Source organism: Syzygium oleosum, unplaced genomic scaffold, assembly GCF_021117445.2.
Source record: "Syzygium oleosum isolate NSW1041296 unplaced genomic scaffold, Sole_v2.1 Sole_v2.26, whole genome shotgun sequence".
In the NCBI taxonomy this organism is placed as follows: Eukaryota; Viridiplantae; Streptophyta; class Magnoliopsida; order Myrtales; family Myrtaceae; genus Syzygium; species Syzygium oleosum.
The window spans coordinates 2810039-2829124 of NW_026607510.1; the positions used below are offsets into that span (position 1 = coordinate 2810039).

Here is a 19086-nt window from a genome sequence, read left to right on the forward strand (position 1 = left end):
ATTTTTATCGTCCAAGAAAATGTTTAGGCATAAATTACAATCGATGACGAATTTTTTTTTATTGGCTAATTATTTCAAGCGATAAAACCAATCATTTTTAGGAAAATATTTTTCGAAACCCGTGTTTTCCGCGAAACAAACGGACCTAAATCTGCGAGCAATTACTTTGCGCCGAGACAAAAATCACACTGCATGACTTCACCCAACAGCCAAGACATTGAATTATGCACGTTGCTGCATGCGCTGATGCCTTCGATCGCAAAAGTCGCACTGCCAAGTTCCGGCGAAACGCGAGTTTCGATTCCTCTCCGCACGACCGAACAGACACAACTCTAATTCCCTCAAAGCTCGTGATGCGGACGCTACAGCCAGGAACGTCAAAAATAGGCAGGAACGCGCAAGCAAAACAACAGTTCAACGAGGGAGAGAGAGAGAGAGACAGACAGACAGAGAGAGGGGAGAGGTGACGTACATCGGAGGAGTTGCTGATGAGCTCGCGAAGGAAGCATCTCCTTGTTGCCGTAGAAGGTGTCGACGATCAAGCTCGGGAGCTGGTTTTATCTCCGCCTGCAACGCGAACGTCTCCGCATCCGCCATTCCCGCCGCCACACATTCATTTTATCTATTGTAATATCTTTACATGTGTAATATCTATTGATAGTCACAGAACTTAAATGAACTTATTGTAACAAATAAGTTGATCGATTCTTTTGCTTGATCGCAATACATCCGTTTTATACTTCTTACCGTGTTAATTCCCCGTGCGTCGAAAAAATGGACAGAATGTGAGGGAAGTGTTGAAGTTTACCAATTCTTTTCAATTAAGACGCAACAACTTCAATTAAGGGGGCGAGTTCGATCAAAAAGAAAATTGAGGGTGCGGGTGCGGGTGCTTTAAATGATAATGCATCTTCTGATATGACACGTGATCAAATAGTCATGATTTTAAGAAATAGTTAAGGATGTTTGTTATTTTTAAAGATAATGAAATTACGCTCTTTTTAATTGAGAAAGATCCACTTTGATGAAATTTTTTTAGCCAAAAAAGAAATGCGATTATACTCACTTTTAAATAAATTACATCATTTGATTATACTCAATTTTAAACAAATTAATAATTTAGCTCTTTTTAGTTTTTTTTTAAAAAGTACTATAAACTGAAGGACTTGATTGGACAAGTTTGACAAGTTTTAGGATTTGATTGCATTTTTTTTGAAAGTTTTAGGACTTTATTGCAATTTCGTGACACGTTTTAGCATTTATAATGCACTTATTCCAAATTTTTTTATAGATATCAAGTAGAATATGGTTAATACCACGAAAAACCCCAAACTGATATACCTGTGACAAATTTACCTTCCGTTAGTTTCTGTTAAATTTTACCGTTAAATTTAATGAGTTTGATGACATGTGACAATTGACGGGTGTACCGGTTTAGGGTTTTACTTATCTTTTTGTCACATGTTCATCAATTTATGGTTTTTCGTGGTATTAATCCAATTTAACGGATGGTAAATTTGTTGCAAGTACACCGGCTTGAATTTTTTGGTGGTCAAAAAATTAATTCGAGGTAAATTTATCATAATTATACTAGTGTAGGGTTTTTCGTGGTACTAAGACGGTAGAATATTAATGGAAGAAGAAAGAGATCATTAAAAGGAGGGAAATTATCAAATAAGGACCCAAAGTGGGTGCTTTTTTTTCAAAAGAGGACCTCAAGTGGACAAGGTATCAATTAAGGACCCAAAGTGCCAAACTAGTATCAAATAAGGACCTGAGCTCGCTGGCCGGCCAAATGTTCTCCGGACGGCGACCGGCCGACATTTACGGCACCGGAATAGGGCCAGAGCTGAGGCCGGCGAGAGCTCGAGCTCGCCGGCCATCTGGGCGAGCTCGAGGAGGCCGGCCTTGCCCGGATCGCGTAGTCGAGGGCCTTGGCGGGGCCGTCGCCGGAGGCGATGGGTGTGCGCGCGAGCTTGAGGAGGAAGGGCCCGAGATCCGGGTTGTCGAGGGTTGATCGGGCGGGCTGGGGGGGCGGCCCGGGGACTCCGGCGGCGGCTTCGTGGGGAGAACTTGGAGCGGGAAGGGGAGGGGAGGGTGCCATGGCCGGCGAGCTCGAGCTTGCCGAGACCGGCGGGAGCCCGAGGTCGCTGAGACCGGCGGGAGCTCGAGCTCGCCGGCCATCTGGGCGAGCTTCGCCCTCGCCGGCCCGCACAGCCATGGCGAGGGCCGGCATGAGCTCGAGCTCACCCAGATCTGGGCGAAGCTCGCCATGGCCGGCGAGCTCGAGCTCGCCCAAATCTGGGCAGAGCTTGCCGGCTGAGCTCGCCTAGATGGCCGGCGAGCTCGAGCCCTCGCCCACCGCCGGCGAGGGTCGCCCTCGCCCACCCAGCCTAGTCGAGGGCGACCCTCGCCGGCGTCGGGCGAGGGCAGCCTCCTCTTGAGGTCAGCGACTTCCACCGGCCGCGGCTATGGCCGGCGGAGGGAAGAGAAAAAAAAAAGAAAAAGAAAAAAAAATAGAGATGAAAATATACTGTTCCGGTTGTCGAAACAGTAACTGTGCTTGCCGGGTGACGAGATTTGACCGGCCGGCGAACTCAGGCCCTTACCTGAGACAAATTGAGTACTTCGAGCCCCTATTTGAGACTGATTGGGTACTTCAGATCCTTATTTAATACCATATTAACTTTAGGTCCTCTTTTAAGAAAAGAATCCCTAAGTTGGGTCCTTAATTGGAATTTTCCCTTAAAAGGAGGAAAGAAAATTTACAGCAACATGGCATGACTAAAGTCCTCTCCCTTTCCCTCCCTCCCCTGCACACAATCCGCCACAAAACTGGCGGGAATCTCATTTTTCCCTCCTCCTCACTCTGTCTCTGTCTCTCCGTCTCTCTCTCTCCGTGAACTCGAACTCGCGCCCTCGACTCGCCCCGAGAGAGCTTACGCTGAGTCGCGGCCATGAGCGCTTCCGCCAGGAAACGGCCCCCGACGAGCCAGCACCCTTCCTCGGCGGCGCACCCGCCGAAGCACCAGGCCACCGCCCCGCCGCCGCCGCCGCCGCGGGCCCCGAGGCCGCCCCTCGAGGAGGAGTTCCTCGACGAGGACGTCTACCTCGACGAAACCCTAATCCCCTGCGACGGCGGCGACGACGACGACGAGGAGGAGTCCCTCATCCTCCGCGACATCGAGGAGCGCCAGGGACTCGCCTCGCGCCTCGCCAGGTGGGCCCGCCCGCCCCTCTCCGGCGCCTACGTGTCGCAGTCGAAGAACATCGGTGAGCGTGTCTTCGTGCCGGGCTTTTTTTGAATTCGGTCGTGTATGGTTTTGGGTTCGGGGTTTTGTTCGGTTTTAAGCGATCTCTGTCTTGTTCGTTGGGTTCAGTGTATCAGCAATTGGAGATCGATTACGTGATCGGGGAGAGCCACAGGGAACTCTTGCCTGATCGTTCCGGGCCTGCTGCAATTATTCGTATTTTCGGGGTCACGAGGGAAGGTTAGCTACTTTGCTTTCGTTCTTTTAACTTTTGTTCATCAAGTTAATTTCTTTAGTTGAAAAAAGTCTTCATCAGGGCATGAGCCAGTTCTCAGCTGTGTTTCCTCAGTTAAGCACGGCATGTAGATCCCGGTAGCCTCAACAAGTGACAGTTTCTTTAAGGCTTATACCTTTTTTTTTTAGCTTCCATTGAATGTTACGGTGGGTTAATTATTTCTAACCTTGTTTGGTAGGGCATAGTGTTTGCTGCAATGTTCATGGGTTTGAGCCGTACTTCTACATTAGTTGTCCTCCAGGAATGGGCCCGGATGATATTTCCCGTTTTCATCAAGTTCTCGAGGTATCTTCTGTCGTTAGACAACGAAGAGTTGCTTCATTGATTATATAGCCTTATCTTCTTGGTTTTAAAACTCACATGCGACTGTTTCTCAGGGAAGGATGAGAGATGCAAACAGGAATAGCAAAGTGCCTAAGTACGTTAGACGCATAGAACGGGTGCAGAAAAGAAGTATTATGCATTATCAGCAGCAAACTTCTCATCCTTTTCTCAAGATCGTGGTTGCATTGCCAACGATGGTGACCACATGCCGTGGTAACATCTCAGGCTTGTTTTGTTTGAGAACCACTCTGAGGAATATGTTTGACTGGATGCACGGTTCTTCTCCTCATATGTCCTTTTGAATCATCTTTGTGCAGATTGCGGAAAATTATCACTCTCTATTAAAACTTTATTTGGGGTAGAAATTTGGATGTTTATTCAAAGTAGTACTTCCTGTTGATTCGAGATTTCATAATGGCAGGCATTCTTGACAGAGGCATTCAGATTGATGGGTTGGGTATGAAGAGCTTCATGACATATGAAAGCAACATCCTTTTTGCACTTCGTTTCATGATTGACTGCAATGTTGTTGGTGGCAATTGGATTGAAGTACCTGCTGGGAAGTACCGAAGGACAGCCAAAAACTTGTCTTATTGCCAGTTGGAGTTTGATTGCTTGTATCCTTGGACATATATGGCGACTTATTCAAGGAAGAGGGGAGTTTCCTTTTCATTTTTAAGTCTAAGGGTATACTTGTGTCATGGTTTCACTTAACATACCTGCTCAGGTACTCTGAACTCATCAGCCATTCCCCAGAAGGTGAATTCTCTAAGATGGCTCCTTTTCGCATTTTGAGTTTTGACATTGAGTGTGCCGGTCGAAAAGGTCATTTTCCAGAGCCTAACCATGATCCCGTTATCCAGGTCTGAAATTTTCTATCCCTCTAGTCGGCTAAACTTTTGAAAGTACAATGGCTTGGTCATTGCAATCATCTTATTCATCTATTTCTGGAAACCGTTGGTGTCTTTTAGGTGGCCAATCTAGTCACCTTGCAGGGAGAGAGCCAGCCGCATGTGCGAAATGTGATGACCCTGAAGTCATGCTCTCCGATAGTTGGTGTCGATGTCATGTCATTTGACACAGAAAGAGAACTCCTGCTAGCTTGGAGGGTATTAGGCTTGTCCCTAGAGTTCTTTTCTCTACTGTTGTAAAAGGATTTAGTCGCCTTGCTTTAGGTGTATATACTAGATCTGTGCATGGTTTGAACTGCTTTAGCAATTTAGTCACTAATGGCATTGTATATATTAATTATTTTCGAAAAGTGTCTGAAACAGTTATTTTCTTCCTGTATGCTACGTTTATATCTCCATGGATTCTTTGCCTTCTCACTTGAAATTTCTGTTGGTCGTTTGGTTGGCTGGATGCAGTTAGACTACACGGTAGTAATGTTGTATTAACAATTTTGCTTGCAGTCAATTGTCAAATGTCAGAGGGTGTTGTTTGTTTTTGGTCAAATAGAGGGTGTTGTTTAGTTGCCCCCCCCCCCCCTCCTCTCAAAAACAAAAAAACAGCATCCCATGTACTATACTTGGTAAGGCAAGTTATGTTCTCTTTGTAATCATTTTTTTAAAACACCTCCCACGTCCTATACTTGGTAAGGCAAGTTCTGTTATCTTTAAATTCATTTTTTCCGTTGGGAGATAATATGATTTTCTTAAGCAAGTATAGCCATTATAATAAGTGTCGGTTTGGTTGCAGGATTTTATCAGGGAAGTCGACCCCGATATTGTAATAGGGTATAACATCTGCAAGTTTGATTTGCCATATCTTATTGAGGTTAGTAAAATCAAGAATTTCCAATGTCCATATTTGTGCATCTCACTTGGGTTTCTCCGTCACTGCTAAAGTTTACTACTTGTATGGATCAGTTAGGATTGTTCAAATCTTTGGACATGCATCTTGAAGACGGTTAATCTTTGGAATTATTGATGGCCATAATTGGCTAAGAGTTTTTCAATTACTTATAATTCCATTGCCCTCCTGTGACAGCTAAATATGAGTCTAGTGGTTCATCTTAGCAGAGATGATGGTTTGTTTGTTGTGGATATTTATGCTTTAAACCTTATTTTTATGGATTATGAGTTCTGGATATGGATATCTATCTTAGCCGGGATACTGGGTCTTAGGGTTCTGATATTGTATGCTAGTATTGTTCTATTAAAATGGAACAGGCACTATAGCAAGCATAAGCCCAGCAGCTTCTAAAGTCAAAATGCATCTTTTGGTTCCCTCTCCTCTGTCATTGACCTCTTCCTGCTACTTTTGGCTACAACATGCTAATGCACCGACCTGCTTTATGGTTGTTTATAACTGCGGTGCAATTGCAATACATGCGATCTCTTGGCTGGTGACCAACCTCTTATTTTCTGTGCCTGCTATTGGAGAAAATAAATGAGGTTTCAATTTTCTATCATTGTCATTCGGATGCTGGACCAAATTGATGGAGTGGTCAGCTTGATGGCTAGTGGGAGTTATGTTTTAGGGGTTTTTTTTTTTTTCAATTCTTTATATATTACTTGCAGCTGAGTAGATTTATGCTAGTTCTTGGATCAAATATTGCTATGGTGCCTATTGTCAATAATTTGGTTTCTATATTGTGCAGAGGGCTGAAGCTTTGGGCATTCCTGAATTTCCTTTATTGGGCCGTGTGAGGAATAGCAGGGTTCGTGTCAGAGATACAACTTTTTCCTCAAGGTAATTAAGGCTTGACATTAAGTTAGCCACTACATTCATCTGATTCTCTATAAAATTGAGTCGAAAGATCTAATTTTAGAGTACTAGAAAAAAAAAATAGTTGGTTTAGTATTAAGTGACAATGATAGTTTGAATGGCCTCATTTTCACAATATAGTTGCCAATGTTCTAACTGACTAAAGCAACAAATGATTAGCTACTACTTGACTTGATAGTTACATATTGGAAATGGCAAATGCACCGACAAATGGTACCTAGTTCAAGGGTCAAAGCAAGTTCGAGAATATGACCCTCAAGCTGAAAACACCATATATCCAACTTGACAAGTACAAGATCTTAGTGAACAAACAAACTAGCACTCCTAAGTTGAAAAGTAGAACGAAAAAGTCAATGACAGTTGAAACAACTGTTATTACTTCTTAACACTGGGAATTGACTTGGATCTGCTCCAAAACAAATGTGCTGGCACAATTAAGTTGAGGTAGTGCATGTAAACGCATTCTAATGTGCTTTTAGTTACCTTGTTCGGCTTATCAATATAAATTTGCAGAACTTGTGACGTTCTGCATGAGTTGATGTCACTAGCCAGTGTGGCTCATCAATGCTTCTTTGTATCACAGGCAGTATGGAATAAGGGAAAGTAAAGAAGTTACCATTGAAGGGAGGGTTCAATTTGACTTGCTCCAGGTACGGTTTCCAGAGCTTTTACCTGAGTACCTAGCTCTTTTCCATGAAGCTATATGGATAACCCGAAGTTTTCTCTGTTGTGATAGGTTATGCAACGAGATTATAAACTGAGTTCTTATTCGTTGAACTCTGTTTCAGCACACTTCCTTTCTGAACAGGTGAGCTTCAATCTCTTGCTAAAGTTTAGGTCATCATGTGCTTACTTGGTGTCTGTCTTGGACATGTGCATGATCGAGATGCAAGGTAGTTTATGTGGTTAGCAGGAAAAGGTTCTGTACTTTGTGTTTAGTTGGAAGTAACCGGTGATTGAAATGTCTTCATCAGTTGAGGGGCTTCTTTTTGGTTTGGGGATCACAAAATGGTGTACATACTGGAAAGATGTTATAGGGACGACGTATTCTAAAGACAGTGGTATAAGGTGAATTGTAGTATCAGCCTTGCAAGTTCACATCTGAGTTCCCTTATGCTCTAGCTTAAGGTTCACCAAGCATCTTCATGACGAGGGAAGACTTGTATCATTATTCTCATAGTTTGATGAGCTGAAACCAATATGTGATTGCTATAAGTTGGTCAATGCTTGCCTTAAGTAAATGCATTATTAGTCTAAGGAGCTGGATTAATTTCTTCCACGACTGATCTCTTCTTTAACAGTTTTAATTTTGAGACTGCTTTTTCTTGAGGACCTCAGCATTACCAATCTCACATCTTTGAAGATGATTATTGAGGGCTACACATATTTAGAAGATAATTTAATGTGTATTTTGATGATTGGAAAGTTCTTTCGTTGGGTTTGACTGAACTCTTCACTCTTATAAGGAGTAATCATAAGATTTAGTTGATCTGGTTGTTTGAATTATCAGCTCCTTATAGTGAGCTAGGAAGCACTATTTATTAGCTTATCATAGCTCATGTCCCAATGACAATGCTTTTCATCCGCGTGCTTTGGGGGCATGCATGGTTGAAGAAAATATTTGCCAGTGCACTGTGCGTCAGTCTGTATGAGATTATATCTGATGCATCAAAGATTGTATTATCTCATTCGTAATATGATGCTTCCACTAGTAGGAGTTTGAAGAATTGTTCTTCTAGGGATCTGGTTTCATAAGTTAATTAAGAGAATAAATATCAACTGTTATTTTTGTAATTGAACATTTTGTCCCTTCATAACTAAGTAGTCGTACTATCTTATACGAGTTCATGCCACTTCTTTTCATGCAGAAAGAGGATGTTCACCATTCAATTATATCGGATCTTCAAAATGGCAATGCGGAAACAAGGAGGCGGCTTGCCGTATATTGTTTGAAGGTACAGACATTCTTTGGAAGTTTTCTTCTACTTCCAGTATATAGTACCCTTGCTCCATACACGATCCTATATGTTGGCTGGGTAGTATGTACGGTGTTGATATAATTCCAGAATTAGTTAGTAATCTGCAGGGTGTGGAGCTTGAGGCTTCTCAGCCGCAGGCAAATCAAATGCTGTTGCCATTTTTCCCTATCTAGTGTGATGTAGTGCATTTCTCTACTTGGATGTATATTTTGATATATTGTTTTTTGTTTATATTCCAGCAGAATGCTTTCATGATGCACATCAAGTGTCCTGTAGATGCATGGTCTTTTTAAAAAATTGCTTGACCGGATTACGTAACATTTGAATCAGTTAAATGGCTTTAGAGCATTGATATATTGTCCTGACGTGAGTGTATTGCTTTGTCTAACTTGTTTTTTTCCTCGAGTGTTGCCTTCAGTCCTCTAGAATTAGATGAGTTGTGATTGCTGTCGGGATGTAGATACTGTCGAAAACATCCATCTATCTTCATTTACTTTTTGACTATATCTTTGCTTTTAGGAGACATTGCTTGCAACTAATGCATCAACTGGTCGACAATTCTTTTGATCGCAGGATGCTTATCTCCCACAGCGGTTGCTGGACAAACTGATGTTCATTTACAATTATGTGGAGATGGCCAGGGTCACTGGTGTTCCTATATCTTTTCTTCTTTCACGGGGGCAGAGCATTAAGGTCATGTATTCTTGGGTTTTAATTTGATGATTATTTTATTTCAAAGATTGTTGCTGATGTCAGAAAATCCTAACATTTCATTGTTGCAGGTGCTTTCCCAACTTCTTAGGAAGGCAAAGCAGAAGAACCTTGTTATCCCAAATATGAAACAGGCAGGATCTGAGCAAGGAACATTTGAGGGTGCTACAGTGAGTTGATCTTATAAACTTCTCTATCTGAAAATTGCCATATAGTTTTAGTATATTGCCAATTAGTCCCTTTTCTCACTAGCTAATAGTTATGTTGCTCTCACTGAGCATTTTTAGGAAAATCAACTTTACGTGGCTTGCAGCCTGTGAAAATTCAAAAATAATTCGTAATTTTTTATGGTCCATGATTTTTTAGGTTCTGGAGGCCAGGGCAGGTTACTATGAAAAGCCAATTGCAACATTGGATTTTGCTTCTCTGTATCCATCAATAATGATGGCCTATAATTTGTGCTATTGCACACTGGTAATTCTTCTTTCCGTGGCTTGTTACAATGCCTTTAAGTTATGTCAAGACAAATTTATTTAAGGAAAATTAGATTTCATTTTCATCTAAGGTAGAAGCATTTTGTGGTGACTGTTATTTATTATAAAACTATTCTTTGTTATGCATGAAGGTTACTCCTGAGGATGTTCGCAAGCTCAACCTCCCACTAGAGTGTGTTAATAGAACTCCGTCTGGTGAAACATTTGTCAAATCGAGTCTGCAAAAGGTTATACCTATTGGTGTTGATAATCTCTATTCCTATTGAATTTACTATTGTAATATTTTAGAAGACTGAATTGCATAATTATTATGGCGATGTATGAAAAAAAATTTCCTTGCAGGGAATTTTGCCAGAGATCCTTGAAGAACTACTAGCTGCTCGTAAAAGAGCAAAGGCGGACCTGAAGGTAATTACATATGTTTTTGAATGATTACGGTGACTGCAGCAGTCTCTCTTCTGCACTGTCATTGCAGCTTGTTTAGTCAATCTCCATGCTTTTAAGCATGAATGTATAAATGTCAACTCTCCACACCATGGCATGTTTGTAGTGATTACATTGCATGAACATAATTTCTATCTAGCATCTCGTATACAAGATACTGAAAGCACTAAAATGCATCTTCGTTGCCAGACCTTTGGTAAACAACTCTTTTTTGTGGATTATTTCAGGAGGCAAAGGATCCACTTGAAAGGGCCGTGCTAGATGGTCGGCAGCTGGCATTGAAGGTTCACTGAATTTGTTTTTTATCTACAATGTACCATAATGTAAACCATCATAACAACTGCCAGCAGAATGACTCCTGTGATTTGCATTACTTTCAGATTAGTGCAAATTCTGTATATGGGTTTACTGGAGCTACTATTGGCCAGTTGCCCTGCCTTGAGATATCTTCAAGTGTCACAAGCTATGGTGAGGTTCCTATAACATAGTTCATTGAGGTTTCAAATAAATAACTTGCGACTAATATAAACTACGAAAATCTTTTAACTGTAGGTCGGCAGATGATTGAGCACACAAAAAAGCTTGTTGAAGATAAATTTACCATGCTTGGAGGGTATGAACACAATGCGGAGGTAGTTATCTACCCTATTTTCTGTTTTATTCATTATCTAGTGGATCATAAAGCTGGCCAGAGCTGTATATAGAGTATTTTTTTTTTTTGTGTGTTTTAGCATTCTAGCTGGAATACTTCCACCAGATATTTACACTGGAGATTCCAATTTCCTCATAATGAAAATTTGTCATTTGCACTTAAGTTGGCGCTTTCTTTTGTTTCTCGAAATATTTCGATAATAGAAGATCTGTGATATTTGAAGGATTTGAATCTGCAGATTCTGTTTCTCCCATTCAAGTCTCTGAAAAGAAAATGAAAGATGATCTGTCATCTTCATCATTTTAGAGAATTGTTTGTTACCCTGCAATCTTCATCTTACCATGAATTCTCTGTGGCATCTCGATTTATTATTTGGCTGCCTTTTCTACTAATCTTTTAGACTTATTTTCACATGTGTTGAGTGGTTTGAAAGAGTCTAAAATTTTGAAAATGTGGCTGCTCTCTGATTTTTGGGCTTTATGAAGCTCTCTTTCCTTTTCGCGATGGTGATAGAGCTCGATTGGTACTTCTGTTGACTCATGAATTATTAGTTCTTTGGACAAACCTTCTTCGATCTTCGCATTTAGAGCAATTGGCTACTCTCATCACGAACTACAAAAAAAAAAGAAGCTGCAGTGCTGGACTTAGTCTACTGTATTTGTCTTGGTGATATAACTGGTGATCAACAATGCAATCTGGAAGTATCTAAGGAAAACCACAATCTAACGAAACAACTCATTTTATAGCAATCCTTTTGATTTTATAAAAGCAAACTTGGCACTTTATGAACTTGATCGTGCATATTGCATGTTACGTCTTATAAATTCTTATTTGCAATCTTTACTATGAAGCAGACAGAGATCCTAAAGAGCATTAGAAAAAATGAAGTTTTGACTTGTTAGAGGCCTTGAATGTCTCAACCACACACAACACAAACACACACGGGCGTGTACACATATGCGGCGTAGCTCAATCGAAGGCTTAAATAGTTGATATTTCACACCACCATTCATGTAATTTCTGCAATTTTTTACTTGCAGTTTAGATGCTTCATGTCCTAATGGAATTGCATTCTGTGATCAGGTTGTTTATGGTGACACAGATTCAGTTATGGTGCAATTTGGTGTACCTACAGTGGAAGAAGCAATGAAATTGGGAAGAGAAGCTGCTGATTATATTAGTGGAACTTTCACCAAGGTAATATATTCACGTGATTGACCTTACAGCTTCACAGTGATATGTATACGTTTAGTAGCTTGCTTTGGTGTATGCCTTTTTCCAGCAGAATATTAGTTGATTTTTGCTGTCGATTCCTCTTAAAAAGCTCCATCTTGTCACAAATAAGAGACTTTACTTTTTCTAAGAACTACAATCAATCCTGCCTGAGGGCGATTCACCCTCATTTCTCTGAGCTAATGACTCCCATCTGTCCAAAATTTCTATGTTTTGATTTATCCTCTGGCGAAAGAAAGTGGCCCACTAAGTTATAGTGTCCAGTGGAACCAATAATTTCTCACACGAAGAAAGAAACTGCCCCATCTTAAGCAACTGTGAACAACTGAGGAAATTCTCCATTCTGCCGTTCTTTTGAGATGAATCTTTGCCTGAATGGCGGTTCAACTTAACTTCAAGCTTAACAAATATAACTCTTGAAGGAGCAAAAGATGAAGAAGTTGATAAATGTACCTGAGAACATGAATCTTTTCCGTATAAAATACTGATAACAATTTGAGTGGTTCATTTGATTTCTTTTCGCTTTGACAGACATTTTACATCTATTCAAAAAGTATAAACCAAGGTGCTTAGTTTTATTTTATACGATTTTGGTAATTTTAGTGGTGTGAAAATATATTTGTGCTGCTAGCATTCAATTTTGACTTAATCAACCAAAATCCACTTTTCTCATAGGATCGTAAAGGAGAAAACGACGTCCATACTTGGATCCTTATTTATAGTCAAATATTAGAGATTGTGAATCAAGTGAATTGAGGAGTCAATCAGGATTTACATGTGAGTCACTTTTGCGCCTTACCAATCAGATAGATCCTAGTGAATTGGTGTTGATGTACTAAAGAAAGGCTAAATTATATAAGGTTATGGGACCACCTTTAAAAACTTTCGTTGTACTAACATCCTGGGTGGCCTATATTGATATTCTGACAATATGCTTTCGTAGAATATACTTGCTATGATCTTTATTTAAGGAACTGCTCCTGGAAGGGAGTCAGACATAGGAAGGGCATTTTTTATGGGAAGATGGTGATTAGAAAGTTAATAGAAGATTTAGTAGCTGTTGCTTTGTCATTGGCTCCCAACTGCAATTATCCACAATAAAGAATGTCTATACCAACAGATAGTTTAATGTTAAGAAGTCTGGCATTGTGTGCCAATTTTACAGACTTCTGCTGTTATTTGGCTGTCCAACTTGTGAGAAACGTTGACAGTGCACACCTTGGACTTATTTGCCATGACCATTGGTTTCACTTTGGAAGGACTTCACTGTTGATTATTGGCTTTCAGCTAATGATGATTGGCTTAGCTAGAGTCACTATATGAAGAGTATTTCTCAGTGTTTTATGTTAACATACTCTCTTGTTTTTCCACTTCTTAAGCCCATCAAACTGGAGTTTGAGAAGGTCTACTATCCATATTTGTTGATCAGCAAGAAGAGGTATGCTGGACTTTATTGGACAAGTCCAGAGAAATTCGACAAAATGGATACAAAAGGTAAAATTATGAATCCTAACTTTATTACGTTCTTCCATTTATTAAAATTTATACTAGTCATTGTGTGCAATGGGCAGGCATTGAAACTGTCAGAAGGGACAATTGCTTACTGGTGAAAAACCTGGTAACTGAGTGTCTTCATAAACTACTTATCGACAGAGACATTCCTGGGGCAGTGCAGTATGTCAAGAACACTATTTCAGACCTTCTCATGAATCGAGTGGATTTGTCACTTTTAGTTATTACAAAGGTGAAAACGAATTAGGGTACCCAAATGTCATTTAACTCCAGTGATTTTACAATTTACAGACCATTAGATACCATTTCTTTGTCTTTCATTGTGAACTTTGTCAGATGTTTAGTTTCCTACTTACATAGAGTTTTGCAGGGTTTGACAAAGTCAGGGGATGATTATGATGTAAAGGCTGCTCATGTTGAGCTGGCTGAACGCATGCGCAAGGTTAGCGCTGTTTGATTCTTTCCTCTTGTTACTTTGTGATCCCTTATTCATCAGTTGGACTTTGCTAATAAGCTGTAAAATTTCTAGATATGAACAGATCCATCTATGTTTCAATTCCTTTTAAGATTTCTCTTCCTCCTTGCTCTCTCTCAAAGAATCCAAAATTTGGGAAGAGGGATTGTGTCAGTTGCTTTTTCCTTAGGCCTATTTTCTTTTCACGACCATGGCTATCCCTCAACTGTCTTTTCTATCACTTGGTCAATCTCAAAGCGCGAATAGGAAGTTGCTGACACTTGCTTCGGTGCAGATGATTTACTATCACTTTCACACTTTACAAAGAAAACATCAGTTAGTCCGCATGCTGCCTCCCTTTCTATGATTGCCAATATCTTGTATTGCCAATGATAATTCTTTCATAATTTATTTATGATGTAAAATTCAGTTCCTTTATAAAAACTAGGGGCTTCCCTGGAACATCTAGCGCATCATACTTCTTATGACCTTTTAATGTTCGCGAGTTGATACCATCCCTCTCTTGTAAACAATCATGCTCAGGGCCCATGGTGCTTTAGTATTGAAATTTTCTCAACCGATTGAAAAAACTATCAACAGCCTGTAAGTACAATATCTTTATCCATGCATAGTTGAGGACTTACAGCATGAACTCCTACCCTATGATTACCTGCCAATGTCATTTCTATGGCTTTTTAAATACTCTACTTTATTCAAGAACTCCTACCCTATGTTCTTTTTCATGTTCCCATTAGGTAAGCTCCTAGATTGTTTCGGGATCCACTCTCTTATCTGTCATACCAAACTTTGCTAGTGTCAGTTGTCTGCGGAGTTGGTCTTCTTCTTGAAATGCAGATCCAGTTGCCTTAGGTACTTGAGTTAAAAAGCAAAAATTGTCTAAGTGCATACCTGCTATCCAGTAGGGCAATACAGGCTCCCACTTAAAGGAATTCTTTTGGTCTTAGGATAGCGAAAATGGACAAGGAACACAGATAAGTTTGTTAAAGCACTTTTAATCAAGGTAGTTGTTAGTTAAACTCTCTTCCCACTGTCCAGCTTTTTTTCATATTGTCAAATGATTAGCTTAGTTGCCATTTACTCTTCTCCTTGAATGAAGCTCCTAAAGGAAGTGCATAATACAAAATGGAAGAAGTGTGACTTTAGTATAGCCTAAGTAGCACCGACACGCTTCGGGAGCCGCCATGTCGGTGTTGGACACATGTCGGCATCTGACACGCGTCCTTCACGCAGTCAACAGGTGTCGGACATCCGACATGTGGTCAATGCATCGGACAAGCCGGCAACTCGCGAGTCCATTCGTCACTGTGAGAGAGAGAGAGAGAGAGAGAGAGAGAGAGAGAGATGAGCGTGGCAATGAAGAAGAAGGTGCAAATCTCTAACGCCAAGGACGACGCCCTCCACGCTGTCATCTCCTTCACCTCCCGCTTCGCCGGCAACGGAGGAGAAGGAAGAGGCGGGAGGAGGCTGAGGATTGTCATGCGGAGGAGGGAAGCTGGAGAGAGTAGGGGGGATAGCGAGGGAGGATATTATTAGGGTTTTGACGAAGTGAAAGTGGCTTGGGCTTCCAACGACGGACGCTGCTTTTTTTATTTTTGATCTTGTACTTTCTTTTTTTGCAAATTTGATTATGTACTTTCAGTTTCTTAACTAATATATTTATTTATACATAATTATTTTTTGAAAATTTATTCTTACTAAGATCACGTGTATAATGTTTTTAGTTTAAATTCATTCTAGGCTTTTTTTATTATTTATTTACTTATGGATTTGAATCAATTTAAAAAAGGGCTAATATCACGAAAAATCTCAAACTGGTACACCTGTGACATTTTACTCCAAACTAATTTTTTTACCACAAAAAATCCCAAACTAGTGCACTTGTGATAAATTTACCCTCAATTTATTTCCGTTAAATTTTATTGTTAAGTTGCTTTGTTAAATGACATACGGCAGTTGACTTATCTACCAGTTTTATGTTTTACCCTCGGTTTGTCACAGGTGTATCAGTTTGTAATTTTTTGTGATATTAATTCAATTTAACGGAAATTAACGGAGGGTAAATTTGTCACAAATGTACCAGTTTGAGGTTTTTTGTGGTCAAAAAATTAGTTTGGGATAAATTTGTCACAGGTGTACCAGTTTGGGGTTTTTGTGGTATTAACCCATTTAAAAATGATAATTTATCATGTATATACAAAAATATATATTTAAATACAACGTGTCGGAATTCTCTATTTTTTGAGAAATGACGTGTCGGCGTGTCGTGTCGCGTGTTGCATGTCGGTGTCAATTCTACTTATAGTATAGCACTTTGGTGTTCCTCTTTTTAGAAATTAGATTCCCCTTTGCCTTGATTTATGTCAAGTTCTGAGATTGCCTAGATCTTTAGAACACCTCTTAAATTGACAACATGGTTAATGTCTTTGGATAAAATCAGCTCGTCTTTGTAGCTACTAATGACATTTTGCCTCTATCCATATTCATCTTTGGCTAGTTAAGATGCTACTTTCCATGAAGTATATCCATTTCCTGCTCTTTTGAATTTCTGGAGTTTAATTGTTCTTTGTTGACAGCGAGATGCTGCCACTGCCCCAACTGTTGGTGATAGAGTACCTTATGTCATCATTAAAGCTGCAAAAGGTGCCAAGGTAATCAGTGGTTAGATTCTTCCTTTCAGTGTCTTTGTTCATGGTACCATTCTTCTCAAAATAACTTGGTGACAACAGGCTTATGAAAGATCAGAGGATCCCATCTATGTGCTAGAAAACAACATCCCAATTGACCCTCAATACTATCTAGAAAATCAAATTAGCAAGGTAATTTTATCAGTAATTCTGCATTTTGTAATGAAAATCTCTCATTCACTGGTCAAGGGGTTTCAATTTTGCAGCCGCTTCTCAGAATCTTCGAACCAATCTTGAAGAATGCTAGCAAGGAACTTCTTCAGGGAAGTCATACAAGATCTATTTCCATCTCTACTCCTTCAAACAGCGGGATCATGAAATTTGCCAAGAAGCAACTAACTTGCATTGGTTGCAAAGCTTTGATAAGGTATTGATTGCATTTAAGTTCTTATGCTGCAATTTCTTGTGTTTCAATTTCTTGTGTGCTTGTATTTTTCTTTTCAGATCACATTGATCTTTAGGTTTATTTGCCTTTTGGTTTCAAAATCTGATGGTTTAGTTGAACATGGTAAGCTTCTGTTCTTAAGGATTTTTTTCTTGTTCAAACAGTCCTCTGGTTCATCTGCAATATAATGTGTCAAAGATAGTATCACATTCTGGGGCTATTCTGTGAATGATGGACTAGAGTTTACATTAGGAAAAGGAATGACTGGAAAAGTGAAAATCAGCATTTCTCCTGCTAGACTGCCAGTAACATCTGTGAGATCTTGAATTTAGTTTGAGTAATCAATTAATTGATTAATGAAATGTCAGATTTCTGTCAAAATTTTATATATTTGGACTAGTATTCCGCAATAAACAAGAGGAAAGAAGAATGATCTTGCTATTGGCTTCTCCTTCAAGCTTTAACATCACCATGTGATGCTGAGAGAGCCATAACCACTGAAGATCGACATATAGTTTGTTGTTATGCACAGAGCAATCTGTCTCATCTTTCTTGAATTGCCCATTGAATGAGGAAGTGGTAATATTTTTTCCAATTTTGCAGCACACGCATGCAAGTTATAGATGCATTCACTTCATATGGCATACTTTATCTTTCTTGTCCAACCAATGAGTTGCTTTGTAACGAAATAATTTTTTGAGCTCCCTTTTCATATTTTGGGACCTGAAACTGGCAAAGTCTTTTTGTTGGGCTTTTGTACGGATAGAAAGTTAATTTGCAATGTGTCTTAAACTTGTGTGCCAACCCTGAGTTATATTGCTTCTGTCCACTGTACCAGCAATACAAATGGAACTCTTTGTTCACACTGCAAGGGAAGGGAAGCTGAATTGTATTGTAAAACGGTATCTCAAGGTAAGCATCTCTGCTGATGTTATATTTTCTTCCTGCACCTTAGTCGGATATATAGCACACAGGTAAATTTGGCTACTTGCATAAAATGGTTGCAGTCTCCGAGCTTGAGGAGCTTTTTGGAAGGCTCTGGACACAGTGTCAAGAATGCCAGGGTTCGCTTCATCAGGATGTACTTTGCACAAGGTTATTTTTTGTTTCCTCACAATACTTTTTAAGATAGCTTGTATATTATTTGCATAATTGATATCATAACCTTTGCAGTCGGGATTGTCCCATATTTTACCGGAGAAAGAAGGCACAGAAAGACATGGCTGAAGCCAAGGGGCAATTAGATAGATGGAACTTCTAAAATGTCAACAGACTTTGTAGTCTTCTTTCCGCAGACAAATTTTGATTACCTAATTAAATGTACTAAGAGCTCTCTGTGTTGATGCCGGTGGACAAGCCGGATCCCCGTGGTCAAGATGAGGGAAAATTCAAAGTTGCTCCTGGCCTCTGGACTGAAGTAATAAGGAAGAAGTTTCTCCCTCAGGAGAGATGGTAGATGGAAAGTCGCCACTGAGGTCTTGTTACTGACGCCTCTGACAAAAATATAGAAAAGCGATTTGGCTTCATCCATTACGGGTTATTGATGAAGAAAGATATGCCTCATCTTATTCAAAAGGCCAAGAAAATGACCTGTCGGGGGTTTTTGACAGAGAAGAGTTCTGCTCACCTGTAGCCTCCTCGACTTCACGTGTGAGCACGACGTACTGTGTACCTATTCTGATTGCCTGTTGCAGGCCATGGGATTGTCATGTATATGGTATTATTCTTATCCTCCCAGCTTTTCTATAATCTAATTTTGCATGTATCTTCATGGCGGGGTGTTTAGTTGAGCATCTCCGTTAGTGTACATAACAAGAAAAAGATTGGCTGCTGGAGTTTTGTACGAGACAATGAGAGATTTCCACTGGAAATGTCAGTGTGAGCTTGTCATAGGCACTTGTAAAGTGAACGCTGCTA

The 19086-nt window shown here is 40.0% G+C and overlaps 1 protein-coding gene across 1 annotated transcript; it reads left to right on the top strand.

Moving 5' to 3' along the window:
- Positions 1–2917: 2917 nt before the first annotated feature.
- Positions 2918–18936, top strand: LOC115682455 (DNA polymerase delta catalytic subunit). The gene is made up of 30 exons (XM_030606685.2): positions 2918–3273; positions 3381–3491; positions 3725–3831; positions 3924–4083; positions 4292–4487; positions 4598–4733; positions 4842–4979; positions 5569–5646; positions 6473–6564; positions 7184–7250; positions 7337–7408; positions 8469–8555; positions 9153–9272; positions 9362–9460; positions 9657–9764; positions 9916–10011; positions 10127–10192; positions 10456–10512; positions 10609–10696; positions 10781–10860; positions 11964–12077; positions 13493–13607; positions 13685–13857; positions 13996–14067; positions 16674–16748; positions 16827–16916; positions 16991–17151; positions 18008–18081; positions 18177–18264; positions 18343–18936. The coding sequence occupies exons 1-30, from the start codon at positions 2958–2960 to the stop codon at positions 18428–18430; spliced, it is 3324 nt and encodes a 1107-aa protein (XP_030462545.2). The 5' UTR covers positions 2918–2957; the 3' UTR covers positions 18431–18936.
- Positions 18937–19086: the final 150 nt, after the last annotated feature.